This window comes from Sinocyclocheilus grahami, unplaced genomic scaffold (assembly GCF_001515645.1).
Source record: "Sinocyclocheilus grahami isolate Dianchi unplaced genomic scaffold, SAMN03320097.WGS_v1.1 scaffold700.1, whole genome shotgun sequence".
In the NCBI taxonomy this organism is placed as follows: Eukaryota; Metazoa; Chordata; class Actinopteri; order Cypriniformes; family Cyprinidae; genus Sinocyclocheilus; species Sinocyclocheilus grahami.
In genome coordinates, this window is record NW_015505879.1 from 272,449 (window position 1) to 289,188 (window position 16,740).

General features: G+C 36.9%; 1 protein-coding gene across 1 annotated transcript in view; it reads left to right on the top strand.

The window, feature by feature from the left end:
- The window catches only part of LOC107559802 (C-Maf-inducing protein-like), a 38,823-nt gene that overhangs the window by 19,210 nt on the left and 2,873 nt on the right, over window positions 1-16,740 (top strand). The window contains exons 2-16 of the mRNA XM_016243770.1: window positions 6,663-6,788; window positions 6,871-6,921; window positions 7,801-7,962; window positions 9,248-9,289; window positions 9,609-9,671; window positions 10,223-10,303; window positions 10,401-10,504; window positions 10,878-10,982; window positions 12,311-12,360; window positions 12,661-12,687; window positions 13,337-13,587; window positions 13,846-13,893; window positions 14,022-14,168; window positions 14,765-14,870; window positions 15,733-15,803. Coding sequence (XP_016099256.1) covers window positions 6,663-6,788; window positions 6,871-6,921; window positions 7,801-7,962; window positions 9,248-9,289; window positions 9,609-9,671; window positions 10,223-10,303; window positions 10,401-10,504; window positions 10,878-10,982; window positions 12,311-12,360; window positions 12,661-12,687; window positions 13,337-13,587; window positions 13,846-13,893; window positions 14,022-14,168; window positions 14,765-14,870; window positions 15,733-15,803 — 1,434 coding nt within the window. The remainder of the gene's footprint in view (window positions 1-6,662; window positions 6,789-6,870; window positions 6,922-7,800; window positions 7,963-9,247; window positions 9,290-9,608; window positions 9,672-10,222; window positions 10,304-10,400; window positions 10,505-10,877; window positions 10,983-12,310; window positions 12,361-12,660; window positions 12,688-13,336; window positions 13,588-13,845; window positions 13,894-14,021; window positions 14,169-14,764; window positions 14,871-15,732; window positions 15,804-16,740) is intronic.

Below are 16,740 nucleotides of genomic sequence, written 5' to 3' on the forward strand. Positions count from 1 at the left end.
TTTAAGCATGCTTCACTTTGTCAGATAGGTTCTATTTAAGTGATTTCTTGATTCAACAGGTCTGGCAGTAATCAGGCCTGCATGTGGCTAGTGAAATTTAACTCAGCTTTCTAAAATAATGTGGTTAATTGCAGTTCTTTCATGATTTAACAGGAGGGGGCAATTCATTTTTCACGTAGGGCCACGTAGTTTTGGACAGCTTTTTTCCCTTAATAAATGAAATCATTTAAAAACTGCATTTTGTATTTACTTGCATTATCGTTGTGTAATATCAAAATTAGTTTGATGATCTGAATCTTTTAAGTGTGACAAATACGCAAAAAAAAAAAAAAACAGGAAGGGGGCAAAAACCTTTTCACACCACTGTATATATATATATATATATATATATCATTTTTTGCCCATGAATCAGTTTTACTGCACTTGAAAACACATTTTAAAATGGAAATTTCACTCTGACTCCATTGCATATATAGGTGCATAACCAGACACCCTCCGAATAAACAGTGAGTTTGGTTGTAACTTATGTTGCATGTAATTAAAATGGCGGATGTATAATATGATATCAGTTTTGTCGATTATGTGTGAGCTTTTTAATCTGCTCAGCTGTTGGCTGTTGAGGTTTTGAAACGGAACTGATGTTGCCACATCCATAATGTTGACACTCACCGCCAAATTTCCTTTTGTCGCATAAACCATCTCAGACATCGAATTTGTGGTTAGGCTGACGCATTAATGGATGACGGTAGTCTGAAATTTGCCTATTCAGCCCACCGAATGAAAAACTAGTTCTGTCCCTAGATAGCCATATGGCTGAATTACGAGCGAACAAAGAATAGCCACATCATCTGAAGGTTGCTAACTCCACCGGTCAATGATTTGACATGCTTAAACAGTTTTAAAACCAATATTTCACTTGAGCTTTATTTTGGCTGTGTTAAACCTTGCATGCCACAGTCAGTTGCATCATACTGAGAATTTCTTTGGACAAGATTTCACAAGAAATGTGTTTTTGTTTTTAACTGCATACAAGTCCAAGCACCACATGTGCAAACCACATATCAGGACGCAAGTGTGTGCATTGGTTTTGCATGACTTACTGCCGTTCATGTATGTGTATATATTAACAGATATATGGCGTTAATTGAAGCCAGCTGTCTTTGGGAATTTAGTGTTGTATAGAGCCCATAGGCATGCAGTCGTACCTGTCTGTACAGTAACTGAGCTTCTCTGTTGCTTTTGGTGTTTTTAGATGCACGGAAACTAGATCACCAAGTGAACTCTAGTTTACAGTTGGCTGTCCTGGTTGGAGACATTTTTTTTTTCCTTCACGCTTGCATTGGCTTCCTCCTCCTGGCCTGCTATGGTTTGCTGTTAATATATCATGGGTGAAGAGTTTAACTGGAAAAAGCCATGTTTACTTTGAGAAAGAGTACATGGTCACAGTTTTTACATGCCCATGCAGTAAATTTTTGCTCAATTTACACAAAATGTGCATTGGCTTGCTTGAACAGTTATGCAAAAGCATGTGAAATGTTAAGATTGTATGACTTGGACATTGTCCATCCATATATATATATATATATATATATATATATCTATATATATATGATCACAGTTAATTTAGTGATAGACTGATATATCACTTAGGCTATGAATTCTGCCATTAATGATTATCATATCATTGCTGTTTAAAAGTTTGGGGTAAGATATTTTAAAGTAAAAAATAAATGAATACAGCAAGAATGGTCAAACTGATCAAAAGTGACAGAAAATACATTAAACATTAATAAACATTTTGTTCATCAAATAATCCTGAAAAAATGTTTAAAAAAAATATGCAGCATAACTGTTTTCAACATTGATGATAATAATAAGTAGGGATGTAACGATTAACCGCGAGCCGGTTGAAAATCGATTTAAATATGTGACGATTCAAATCGGTTGAGATGGTAAACAAATAGCGATTCAGTTAGGGGTAGGAGTTTATATGAATGTATGTCTGAGGGGAACTTACTGTCTTTCAATTAGGGCTGCACGATAAATCGCATGCGATATTTAACGCGCATCTTATCAGTAAAGCCGGTTCTGTAATCAGCGGTAAATCTCCATCACCTGCGGCCTTTCACATTGAGCAGCATTAACTACACAGAGCCGTTGTTCACTGACGAGTTGCGCAAAACCACATTCATATTCGCGCGATTTTTTGCGCTGCTCGTCAGTGAACAGCGGCTCTGTGTAGTTAATGCTGCTCAATATGAAAGCCTGCAGGTGATGGAGATTTACCGCTGATTACAGAACCGGCTTTCTGACAAGATACGCGTTAAATATTGCATGCGAGTTATCGTGCAGCCCTACTTTCAATGGTATTTTTTCTTTTCATCTTGCCTCTGTATAAAGCATATTAAAGTTCATAAGTGCAGCGCTGCTTTGTTTACAGCGGAAACCAGTGAAACGCTTTAAGCTCCACCTGCTGGCAGAGAGTGAATCTGCATCTCATTCAGCTCGTCTGCTGTTTCGGTTTCATGCTGATAATTTTTATGCACAATTTCACAAAACTGAAGTCAAACCATTCTGTTTTTGCTTCAAATTTCAAAATTATACAATGTAATTTAGATTAAAAACTGCTCATGTTGCATGTATGCAGCATCTTTGTTTGGATCATGATTAAAATGCAGTGGTTGCCTCTAATTTTAAATGGAAAGAGCACAGACAAAGTTTGTTTATATGAAGAGATTTCTTTTATTTGTGTTACTTATTTATTTGATTTGGGGCTTGTTTTAAAATTTCAATTTAGGTTTGTTATTTACATTTACATATTTAAATTGTTATTTAGCAAACGCTTTTATCCAACGCGATTAACAAATGAGGACAATAGAAGCAATCAAAACCAACAAAAGATCAATAATTTACAAATGCTATATTAGTATATTATTATAGTGTTATATTTCAATTTCACAAAGAAATGTGCAGTATTTTGTCCAAGAAATAATAAAAGGACACAATTTATAATTTGTCTTAAATCTAATTTTGTTAAAAAAATTGTGAATTGAATCGAATCGTCAGTTGAGTGAATCGTTACATCCCTAATAATAAGTAATGTTTCTTGAGCACCAACCCAGCATATTAGGATGGGTTTTTTTTCTTTTGAAGTTTTATGTGACACTGAAGACTGGAGTAATGGCTGCTGGGAATTCAGCTTTGTCATCACATGAATAAATTACATTTTAAGATATATTAAAATAGAAAATAGTTATTTTAAATTGTAATACTATTTACAGTATTACAGTTTCAGTTTTTGGTCATATGAATGCAACCTTGTTAAGCATAAAAGTCTTTTTTCAAAAACTTCCTGACCTCAAAACTTTGAACAGTGTATTTAAAAAAAAAAAAAAGTGTAAAATATTAAAAAGTATAAAATTAAATGTAATTTCTGCAGTATTTCTCATTTGCTGTTATTAAAATAATATAATTTAATTAATTAAAATAAGTTGTTGCAATTGTAATCATAACGAAGCATGGCATCTCATACAGTATTGCTAAAATATACATTAGTGGTCAACCGTTATGGGTTTTTAACTGTCTGATATTGATATCAATAACTAGAGAGCCAATTGGCATATGTCCAAAATATATGCAATTATAGCTTAATGCAGTTTAATTTAAGACCTAGAGATGAATTGTTTTAAAACGATATTGAATATTAACTGCATAAATACTTTATTTAAATTCTGTAATTTTTGAAAAGCAGAAGTTTTGTATTATCCATTGACAATAATGTGTTAGATTTTAGATCTGATATAAGGGACAATTTAGAAAATTTTTAATCAGTCAGTTATTTGCTGTTATGACCATCTCACGTGGCCCAATATTGATTTATCCGTCGATCACTAATATACATATCTATCTTATATTCACCACTCAGCTCTTCAAACAACGATATGAGAAGCTGAGAAATCTGCCTTTGTTGTGGTTCCTCACAGTTTAGTAGGTGCAGCGCTAACAGGAGCTCTCCGAGATCAGTTTGTCAGTTATAGAGACGCCACCTGAACACACTGATGTTTTTCTCCACATCGTTTTCCATCTGGATCTCCCTGGTAACAAAAAAAAAACATATGTCTCTATTTCATCTCTTTGTTTCCATGGCAACATAGCAATGGTGAGAGGAGAGCTATTCAACTCCTCCTTAAGGAAGAATTGCACCATGAAAAACATGCTGAATGAGACGAAGAAAGAAAGAATCGGAGGACTTCTTGGAACGGAGATGGAAAGGAGGACAGATAGCGAGAGAGAGAGGAAAGGACAGCGAGAGACACAAAGATAAGCAGATGGAACGTCAAGCTCGGCGCAAGTTCACGTCAAATCGTCATACAGGATATTGTAGCTATGACAACCTTTAAAGAGGTTTTTACCATGCTGTAGATATATAAACCCCAGTGGTGAAATATTTACCTTGATTTTATGAGAGACAAGTAGACTTCAGCTGTTTATCTGGGTTTCTGCCACTTCGGGGCCCTTGTTTTACTCTACGTGTGGCACATGTCCCAACGTACACAAGCCTGCTAGCAGACTCGTGATTGATTGCTTGAAAAATTAGATGTCATGTAATAGATACTTATCACATAGACTCTTAAAAAGAAAGACAAATCAGCCATCTCGATTCTGCAGCGGAGGGCAGAACAGCCAGTTTGTCTATCACCTAAGAGTGGGGGATGTAAATAAAAGACAGTCCTGTTTTATTCAGTTATACGGGGACGAGCTGCCTGTTTGTTTGAGCGAGCGAGAGACGCAAAGAGAATGAGTCAAAGAAAGGAACAGCTTGTTTGCTCTAATACAAATACAGGAACTGTGGTTTGGTTTGAGTCTAGAGGGAGAGCAGCGCAAATAAAGCAATAGCCTGTTTGTGCAAAGACGCCGAGGGTGGGTGGTGCTAATAATGGAAGAGCCTGTTGCCGGGCTGCGGAGGAGGGAGGGAGACTAATAAAGGAACAGCCGCAGTGTGCTATTGTAGAGGTAAAGAGATGGGGAACAGCCTGTTGACATTTGAGGTCATGTGACCACCAACACTTGTCAGGAGTGAAACTGAGAAATAAGCTACAACAGGCTCATGTGTGACAAATAATGAAAATGAAGAAGCTCCTGCAGCCATTTAAAGATTAAGAAGGGGAACCTTAAATTCGCTGTAAATCTGCAGCTCAAATAAAGAACCGGATGAGACTTAAAGCCCGTTCACACCAAACAAGATAACTATAAAGTTTTGAGTCGTCATAATTCTAAGAATTGAAGTCTGAATGCAACTATAATAATAATGCCACTGAAGAATGATATTGCTGGAATCACTTTCAGAACTATGACAGCCAATCAGAATTCACCTGACTTTAAATTCTTTATTAGTAATTTATCGTGAATTGATGTCACCTCAAGAAAGATGATGCCACATCAAAACTTATCATGCTAACTTGTGAAAAACCTTCCAATGCATCCAACTCTTAAGCAGAGAAACTCCAAGTTCAAACAATTTCAACTTTAACAAGTGTATTTTTGGTATTATATGGGGGGGGTTAAAGATCAGTTTGTTATAACAGACAAACTGACCTTTATAAATCGCAATCTCTAGCTTCTGCTAACAGTCGTATGTGCGTTCATAAGAGAGTGACGTTCCAGCGGATGACGTGAGATGTAGGTGAATACAGTGATTAATGTGAAAGTGACGAACACGAAGCACAGTAGAGAGCCCCAAAAAAAACCCGCCAGTCACAAATTAGAAGTACAAAATGAGGATTTGTAAAGAAAAATGTTGGAAGATTTTGATATAAGCCAAGAGGAGACTGGTTTTCCTTTGCTGTAAACAAAACTTGGTTCTCGCGAGAATTGCATATTCTCGCCAAAGCTTATGTTATGCCTACGTTCTGCTTCATCTGCTGGAATGCCACTCTCTCGTGAATGTACGTATGATAGTTAGCGGAAGCTAGAGATTAAAGTTTATAAAGGTTTAAATATGGATATTGATATGCATCACTTTGCTGATTTCTTTTATTAACCCCCTGGGGCTGTGTGGAGCACTTTTTTGATGGATGGATGCTCTTTATTGGACTTCAAAATCTCAACCCCCATTCACTGCCATTATAAAGCTTGGAAGATCCAGGCCATTTTTAATGTAACTCCGATTGTATTTGTCTGAAAGAAGAAAGTCCTATACACCTAGAATGGCTAAATCTTTCATTAATTTAGAATTTTGGGTAAACTATACCGTTAACAATGATTAAAATAATCTAATTTTATTAATAAAATTAAAATAAGAATAATAGAACATGGAAACTGTAGACTGCACGTTGTGCCCAGCAACACAAACCATTTCAGCTTCAACCTTATTTCCCACTGACCTTTGAAATAATTTGATTGAAGTATCATTATGTGGGTGACACTGGCTCGAAGATATTTATGTCAAGAGTTCAATGCAACTTCAAAGGCGTATTATGACATTCAGAGAGCAATCATCATATTATTCACATTGCAGGTTAATAAATTGTACAACCGCTAGTCCATGATGCTGCAGAGCTTTTATTAAGGTTGACAGTGCGGTACATGACGCTCGTCCTGAGAGGTGTTAAAGCTCAGACAGTTTTCTGCAAATATGAACGTGTCTCTTCCTGTCTCTGTAGCCCACAGGATACATGGAGGCCCCTCTGTCTTACAGCACTATCGAGGACCTACAGCTGTTGTCCTGGGACAACGCCCCTAAATACTGTGTCCAGCTAAGCTTCCCTGGAGGGACAGTCCTCCTGCAGGTACCTCCAGCTCCCTTACGGTTTCATGACACTCATTGTGAGATTACACTCTCATTTTGCGAATGTTTGTGTGCACTCACAGGCTGCTAACAGCTATCTGCGGGACCAATGGTTTCACTCGTTACAGTGGAAGGTAAGGTCACACGTCAAGGAAGGCTAGACTTGCAAAAAGCATCGGCGTCATGACATTTTACATAGTTTTAGTGAGGTTATCATTTTATAAGTGTGTGTAAGTGGGTGGTTCTTCAACTACGGGCACTTTGATGTTCCAAGGGTTGATTTCTAATTTTAAAACTAAAACATTTTGTTTTTGTTATATGACATTCACTTTGTTGAATGGAAGAATGAAACCGTCATAAATCAGTTGATTGTTCTTGTATCTAATGATTTATACTATTGTTTACACTGTTTACTACCTCAGTTGTGACGTCATTTACAGCATTAACAATTTTGCCTCAATAAAGATTTATCAAAAGTTAATACTTGGTTACCAAGGAGACAGCCATGTCCCTGAAGATCAAGGATACAGTGAAGAGCATGCTTGATATGATATACGAGATGTGATGTGTATAGAGGAAATTTCCGAGCATAATTTTTTTTTTGTGCGTCAAGTTTCCAGTCAGTAAGTTTCCATATTTTGAGATGCGGTGGAAGTGTTCATGATGTTTAAAAAAAAATATTGACTATGGGATGTTTATAGTAGACAGATTTAACTAGTGAGAGCGTGAAAAGAGTGTTTTGTTTTAAGAAAAGTGCCTGTGGTTGAAAAAAATATCCATGCACGAGGGCAATAAAATTGAACAAAATATGAACTTCAAACCCTGAATCTCCAAGCCTGGTCACCACAGCTTATTTCTGGGTAGATTTGGTGAGGTAATTCACACTGTAATGTAGTTATCATACGTGACCACTGCTGCATTATGGTGGTAAAATATGTGCTGGTTTCATAACTGCTGGTCGCATTTGGTAAAAGGCAGGTGTGTGCAATCTGGGTTATCTGACTCATCTGCAGAAAAAGATCTACAAGTACCGAAAGGTTCTGAATAACCCGAGCCGCTGGGACGTGGTTCTGAAGGAGATCAGGGCCCTGGTGGACATGGCCCTCACCTCACCCCTGCAGGACGAATCCATCCATCAGGCCCCGCTGCACATCATCTCCACCCTGCTTGCTGAGGTACGTCACGTCATCTAATTGGTGAGAAGACTAGTTATTAATTATTTAATTTGACAGGAGTGTAAAGTTTATTAATAGTGCTTGCTAAGGCGTGCATTACTTTTATTATTGCTCATAGTTGTTTCCATCCAAAATTTTGGTATGTAACGCTTGCTGTGGGCAGTGATCCTTCAAATCATGCAACTTCAACCCTAAACCGAAAAAGAAAATATTTTCTCCTTAAATTTATGAGTCATTTTTCTCATTGAGAACAGCAGATTTGTCAAATGTATGATTTTTCCTAAAATATAATAGATTTTTTTTTTTTTCACTGCTGTTTTTAATCTTTCTGTTTTAGTTGTTGAAAATCGTTTGGCTTGTGTTTATGAAATTATAATAAAAAATTATCAAATAGGATGTATTAGGACTTTTATTAGGACAAAAAGTAGACATGATCACATTTAATATATAAACGTTTTTGTTTACCTAAAAATCTTCTACAGAAACAGTTACACAACCTTTTCAAAGGTTTTTTTAATGAATGAATTTTGTTTAGTGAGGATGCATTAATTAATTAAAGTGACAAAGACATTTATAAAGTTATAAAAGATTTCTTTCGAATTTTGCCTGATAGACAAGAAAAAATGATTTATTGAGTTCCTCTAACCATATCTAAGGAATAGAATATTCTATAAACTTGGCTATTCATTTAGGGCAGTAATTGTTGATATAATTTTATTTTTATGCATTTATGAGTCACTTTTCTCAGTGAGCACATCAAATTTATCAGATGTATTATTTTTCAGCCAATTTCTTCTTGAAGTATAGTTGGCATCTTTTATGTTAGATTAGTCATTTCTGGTTTGAGTGTCATTTGTGAATTGAGGTGCATTACGTTTCATTTCGAGTCTGTGTTCAGGTTAAGAGTTACGTGTGGTTGCTGTGGTCTAGTCTAGAGACTTCTTTTCTTTATTTTTTTTACATGGCATCGCTACACAACGAGGATCTTCTTTTCCAGATAGGGAAAGATTGGTTGCATCCCCACTTTGATTTGCAAATGTAGATTTTTGTCTTTGAACACCACATATACCAAGTATTTGGATTCAAAGAAGGTTTTAAAAGGTCTAAAAACAGACCTCTCACTGGCCTCACTGGTCAAAAGGCTATATCCCCGGAGTCACACCGGCTTTCCCAAGAAGGGCATTAACATTTTAAAAGCAGGGCTTGCTGGTTGTTGAGTCACTTAGCTGTGGCACCTCTGGCCAGTGAATTCTCAACAAATGCTTTTGTGTCATTCCCTTCCCAGAACACTAACCTCAGCGCTCAGGACCATGAGAACATCATTGTGGTAAGTGAGCTTTATTTGCTTTATAAAGCTGCCTTTTTGTTTTGTTTTTCAAAGAAAATATGAAGACGCATATAGCCTTCACACAACAGTGTGTTAAACACCATTGCTAACAAAGGCAGTTACGTAATGTGTCTTAAGGCTCAGTGAAACACGCTCTAGAATAAAATTGACTTGAAAATGTAGTGGAATGCCATAGAAACAGGACAGGCGCGCACAGAAGTTTCTCTGAAGGCTGTGCACTTCTGTAAAATGTGGATGAAAAGCAACAAGACTCTACATGTCTGTGGGGAAGTGACTAAGGTTTTGAATCTGTCTGCAGGCCATCGCACCCCTGCTGGAGAATAACCACCCTCCCCCTGACCTGTGTGAATTCTTCTGCAAGGTAAATGTGACAATTCTGGCTATTTGTCAGGGGAACAATTGAGTTCAATTTTGTAAACCATTTTATTTTATTTTATTGCTGTTTTTAATATTTCCTTTTTTTAATTGTTCAAAATCTTTTGGCTTGTGTTTGTGAACTTAAAAGACAAAAAGGTCAAATGGGAAGTATCTTTCACTTGTATTATTTGAATTTACTAGGATTTTCAAAAAAAAATAGCCATTATCACATGGCTATTTCATATATAAACCATTTTTACATTTTCCACAAAAACTGCTACACTACCAAGAAGAAACTTAAAAGAAATGACACATTAAATTGATCAGAAGTGACAGTAAATACATTTACAATGTTAGAAAAGATTTCTATTTAAAAAAAAAAAAAATTGTATTCATCAGAGAATCCTAAAAAAAGATTTTTTTCTGATATCATTACTTTACCAATTTTTTTCCTGATATCATTACCAAGTACTTTTTAAAGAATGGGGTTATATGTAATGATTTTGATGATTAATATGTATTAATCGTTATCGTTTTTTGTGTTCCCCTACACAGCACTGTAGGGAGCGTCCTCGGTCGATGGTGGTGATTGAAGTGTTCACTCCTGTGGTTCAGAGAATCCTCAAACACAACATGGTGGGTTTGCGCACTATTTTGGAAGTGCTCTCGAATTCACACGTCACCCACCGCATCCTCATTTACTGAGTCTCCTGGTGTTTTCTTCTCATTCCAGGACTTTGGGAAATGCCCCAGGCTCCGTCTCTTTACTCAGGAGTATATTTTGGCTCTGAATGAGCTTAACGCTGGCATGGAAGTGGTCAAGAAGTTTATTCACAGGTGAGTGACATTTTTTTCCCCTTATACAAACACACATCACTTTCCTTGTGCAAGCGAAGCTATGTAGTAATGACAACAACACTGTGGCGAGAGCGATAAAAGCTTGGAATCTCATTGCAAACGCACCTGGTTAGAACACAATGTTACCTCATCCTGGCTCCACCTCACTTACGTACAAAGAACAGGCCCTCATATGTTCACAAACTGTAACATCCTTTTATCTATCAGACTGTGTAATTTTAATGGTCTGTTTAGGACCAAGCCCTGTGCTTACTTCCTGTTACAGCTTTGTTTTCTTTTAGCTGTCTCTCTGTGTGCGTTTGGACGCAGAAGCTGTGCTAACATGACATTTTCTTACATGTTATGATTTCAGCATGCACGGTCCCACCGGACAGTGCCCTCATCCTCGGGTTCTCCCCAATCTCGTGGCGGTGTGCCTGGCTGCCATCTACTCTTGCTATGAAGAGTTCATCAACAGGTGCGTCTGATTCACTGGTTTTCCAACCCATGAGATGCAGTTTGCCCCTGAGACCTCAGCTCAAAACATTTCTCTGTATCATATTTGCTGACTTCACGGCTCCATATCCTGTTTTCTTAAATTTTCCTTAAATACGCATGCTTTCATTTCCACCTGCTTTAATCGGTCAGTATTTTTGTGACAAACAACAGTGGCGTAGCTGTAGTGACATTTTTGGTCTCACCTGACACCGTTTGTGTCATCACTGTGAGCATCTGGGCCAGGGTACGGCCACCTGAGAGGAATAAGGAACTATTTTCAAAAGTTTCCATGCTTCGCAAAGACTCAAGAGAGTGAGACATGTCAAAGCTCACTCCCTAGGCATCCCTGCACACTGCTCCCTTTTGGCTTTTTGTTGCGATCACTTCACTCATTCACTCTCCAATGGCCTTTTGGCAAATTTCCGTAACTACGGTTCATGGATATTTTAAAGGTGCACATTTACATGTGTTTACATCATGTATTCCATTTGTCATCCTACCAGAATCAGATGTCCTATGGTTACTTAGTCAAATGAGGTCTTTCAAATAATCTGTAGCAAATTAAACAGCTGGTGTTTTGTATATGACTGCATGCAAATATGGCAATTTCCATGGAAAGGGCCTGAAACACTTTAAATGCAATATTGTTATAAGCAAGTACATTTAGCAGACGCTTTTATCCAAAGTACATCAAATAAAATCAAGCTACCCTTTTGAAAAAGTAGCTAGCTACTCTACAAGCTACTACAGGTAGCTACACTGAAAGTATTTGGGGCACTTTTAGATAATCATTGGGTTAAATAATCTCGGTTTATTCTATATAGCACCAAATCAGCATATTAGAATAGTTTAGGTTTAGGGGATCATGTGACACTGAAGACTGGAACTGCTAAAATTCAGCTTTGCCATCACAAGAATAAATTACATTTTAAAATGTATTAAAATAGTAAAAAACATTTAATTGTAGTGATATTTCACAATATTATTGTTTTGCTTGTATTTGTTTTTAATCAAATAAATGCATTCTGGTGAACAAGAGGTTTTTCAAAAACTTTTTTTTTTTAAATCATACCGATCCTAAAGTTTTGAACGGTAGTGTATGAGAAATATTAATTCATGTTTTGGATATGTAGCCTACATAACGATACCAGGGGCTCTCCGTGTACGTGCGGTGGGCTGGTCTCTCGAGGGATGGCATGCAAGGGAGAGTACTGACGTGTGCGAGCCGCAGCAGGGCTCTGCAGTGGGATTGTGGGTATTGGGTGAGGCTTCTCGGGTCCTCTGTGGCTCCTGTAATTGGCCCTGCAGGACAGAGCGCATCATTACAGGTCTTCTGCAGAGCCCTGTGGTTGCCACAGGTGGGGGGCTCACCTGGGTTCGTACGCTAGGCCGAGCTTCCAGCCTTCATTAGAAAAAGTTAACAACAGCCATCCACATCCCAGAGCACTCATGATACACATGCAAAACATTTGATGAAGTCCTCCCAGACATGCACACAGAACAATTTAGATTACTTGAAATTGTATCATGATGCGTGTCGAGGCAAGCACGCCTACATATAGAAAGCAACTTGTGTAATTATGTGGAATGACGATACTGTCTTATTTGAGTGCCTGAGTTAAGTCGATGTTTTTCTCTGTTTGCTTTCTCCTCTCTAGGGCCCTTGCACATGCCAAATTCACAAAGTAAGTGACTTCAGTTTTGCCCCTAATGTGTATATAGAACCATTTAGAGAGATATTTAAATATCAGGTTAAAGGTATAGTTGACCCAGAAATTTAAATTCTATCATCGTTTACTCACCTTCATGTCGTTCCAAACCTGTATGACTGACTTTCTTCTGTGGAACATATAATATTTTGAAGAACTTTAAAAACTGGAGCCCAATGATGTCCATTGTACGGACAAAAAAAAAAATTGGCTAAATTATTTTTCAGAATATCATCTTTGATGTTCCACAAAAAAAGTAAGTCTTACAGGTTTGGAACAACGTAAAGGTGAATAAATTATGACAGAATTTTCATTTTTGGGTGGACTGTCCCTTTAAGAGTTTTTGTAAATTGTTACATTATGAAACTTTGTGCTATGTTTTGTGTTGTTTATAGTATCCAATTGTTAGCTTAGCAACATGCTAACATCAAATTCCATTGGAATGAATTGAGTGGTTGCATTTTCGTTTTTTGGCAAAATTTTGCAGGCAAAATCCATCAATTTCAATAGTAATCCACACAAGAGATTTTTCGCTAAATATTAACCCACACGGATTTCGCAGAAAGTTCAATTACTGTCGTATCAAATCAGTTACCCATGAGTTTCCATTTCTGTATGGATGCAGCCCAAGTAGACTACAAGGCAGCTCACGACATTATCTGTGGAGAGTTCAAAAAACTCCAGGGAAGTCCATATGTAGGATATAGCAGTGATCTCTGTGTGTCTGCCGTGCAGATCCTGTGTTTGATGCTGGAGTACAACATCATAGAGAACAAAGACACTCAGCTACAGATCATCTCCACCCTGGAGAGCACCCAGGTCGGCCTGCGCATGTATGAGCAGCTGTGCGACAGACAAAGAGAGCTAAAAGAACTGGTGAGTGCACAAACCAATTTCACAAATCAACACCGAGATGTTTTTACTGCCACGCACATGCTTTGATAATACGGTGGCCGGTCATTATGCAGTCATCGCTGCCGTCACAGGCCTGGTTTATCGCAGTGCTCCCATTAACACAAAAAGACAAAAGTGACCCATTTACAGACTTCCTACGTATATGGTGCTGACTCTCAAGCGCCACCTGGTGTTTGAACTAAAAACTGCAGAACTAGTAATATCTCTTTCTTTGTTTAGCAAAGAAAAGGAGGCCCTACTCGACTTACTCTGCCCTCTAAATCTACGGTAAGTGTGTGTTTGTGTAAATTACAATTTATGGATGGGCTTGTATTTATGCTGTTGTTTTCATAAGTAAACACTACCAAATATCCTTCCTCAAGGCTTTTTTCTTCCCATTTTATTTTTTGCCCTAGGATGCTGACTTGGCTCGTCTGCTGAGCTCCGGTTCCTTTGGCAATCTGGAGAACCTCAGCTTGGCGTTCACCAACGTCACCAGTGCCTGCGCCGAACAGCTCATCAAACTGCCATCCCTCAAGCAGCTCAACCTATGGTCCACCCAGGTCTGTTTTCTTCTGCTCATTTCATTTTCAGTCCTGTAGTCACAGAGAATCTCCACTATTTTGGAACAGTCTAGCAGCTATATGAGTTTTGAAGCCGAAAGAACTTTCTTAATGCTTTATGAATACTTTTTAAATGCTTTAAAAATATACCTTTCAAAAGATTGGGGTCTTGTTTTTTTTGTCTTTTTTTTTATTTTTTATTAATACTCAACAAGGCTGCATTTATTTGATCAAAAAAACTTTAAAAATATAAATTTTTATGTATTTTAAAATGACATTTTTTTATGCCTGTTATGACAATTTTCAGCCTCATTACTCATCAATTTTCAGCATCAGTTTTCAGTGTCACGTGATCCATCAGAAATCATTCTAATATGCTGATTTGCTGCTCAAGAAAAATTTTCAGGATTCTGTGATGAATAGAAAGTTCAAAAGAGCAGCATTTCTTTGAAACAGTCTTTTGTGACATTATAAATATCTTTACTGTCACACTTGATCTATTTAATGCATACTTACTGAATAGAAGTATTCATTTCTTTAATAAAAACCTTTCTCAGTCTGTTTTCTTGATTTGATTTATGTTTTCTCTGTTTTAGTTTGGAGATGCTGGGCTGCGTTTGCTATCGGAGCATCTGGCCTGTCTGCAGGTTTTGAACTTGTGTGAGACTCCAGTCACAGACGCTGGCCTGCTCTCCCTCAGCTGTAAGAACACATTTACACACATCTTATACCCAAGCTACTTTCATTCTGACCAGTTAAAAACACAGCTGTTTCTCAAATTAAAATAATTGGATTTATTCTCTAGCTTCTTGATCTATAACCGATCTTAGCTAGTAATAATTCATTTGTGAAGCTTGTTGAGGTTTCGTTGATCCAAAAATTAGTATTCTGTTGTGTCATTCCAGACCAGTATGACTTTCTTTCTTCTTTCTCCCGTGGAGCACAAAAGGAGAACGCAATGTCCATCCGAGCTTCTGTTTTTCATATACCGTAACAAAAGTAGTTGGTGATTTATACTGTCAAGCTTCAAAGTATCATAAAATATGACTCATGCACTATAGTCCAAGTCTTTTGAAGCCATAGTCATTGCTCGCAAATAATCTTCCTCTCCACCCAAGATCTCAAATGTCATTCGCAACCGTGTTTTTAAATTTGCCACGTAACATGCGAGAACCAGTGGTTTTTGCCATCAATGAAGTCAGACCTTCTGTTATGTGTATGAAGGCACAATTTTATTATTTACTTGAACACAATTACGAATGATATTCTCTAGATGAAGATCATGAGCTTTCAGTTGAATTTCGACCAGCTCCTTGCACCTCCACTTTTCACAGCTGCTGCTCTGCTGTGCTTTTTTTGGAGCTTAGCCATATAAACAATCATCTACTTGTTGTTTGGCTCTGAATTCTTGCACAGCTTTTTAAATTAAGTATTTAAACTATCCACTTAAAAAAACAGTGGTTTCTTTTGAGTGTAAGAGACATTTAGTGTATGTCCGGACACATTTATGGTTTATTTTAATAAACATGTAGGATAATTAACTTATTGCAACCTTTCCTTACAGCTATGAAAAGTCTGTGCAGCCTGAATATGAACAGTACTAAACTCACAGCGGACACATATGAGGACCTGAAGGTAAGAAGATGATGACTCTAACAGACCCTTAGACTGCTAGGATTGAAACTTAAAATTAAAGGTGAAGTGTGTCATTTAAAAAAAAAAAAATGCAGAAGCTACTACAGTAAATGTACACTATTTCTAAAAAATAAAGTTTGGGGTCAGTAGGATTTTTTTATTTAATGTCAAGGAAATAAATACTATTTATTCAGCAAAGACACATTAAATTGATTAAAAGAGAGTAAAGACTTTTTAAATTGTTACAAAAAAACTGAACTTTTATATTAATCAAAAAATCCTTAAAATGTATTATGGCTTCCACAAAGATTTTAAGCAGCATAGCTGTTTTTTTTTTTTAATCTCTTTATTTACATTTTCTTAAAACAACACACACAATGTCACAAAATTAGCTGTTTTTAAAATTGATAATAAAAAGAAATGTTTATTAAGATATTACAAAGATTTTTGAAGAAGCATGTGACACTGAAGACTGGCGTAATGGATGCTGAAAATTCAGCTTCGCATCACAGAAATAAATTTAATTCTAAAATATATGAAAAACAGATTTAAAATTGCAATTCTATTGCACAATATTGCAGTATTTGTGATCAAATAAATGCAGCCATGGGGAGCATTAAAATGCTACCTTCAAAAACATTTTTAAAAAATCAAACAGACCCCAAATTTTAAATAATAGTGTAAGTTGTTCATAGTTTGATTTCCCCCAAAAATGTAAATACTGTGTAACATTGAAGCATTACAACTAATGGAAAACAGCAACATCGACTTGACCAATGGCCTGAGTTTCGGTTGTTATGTTGTTTGGCTGGCCAATAGCAGATGAGGGAGATCAGGAAACCCTTATCAACACTCTCTACTGTTCCAATACAGTCTGGTAACTCTAATGGTGCAGAAATTACACACTTCACTTTTTATCATGCAGCCAGTTTTTTAT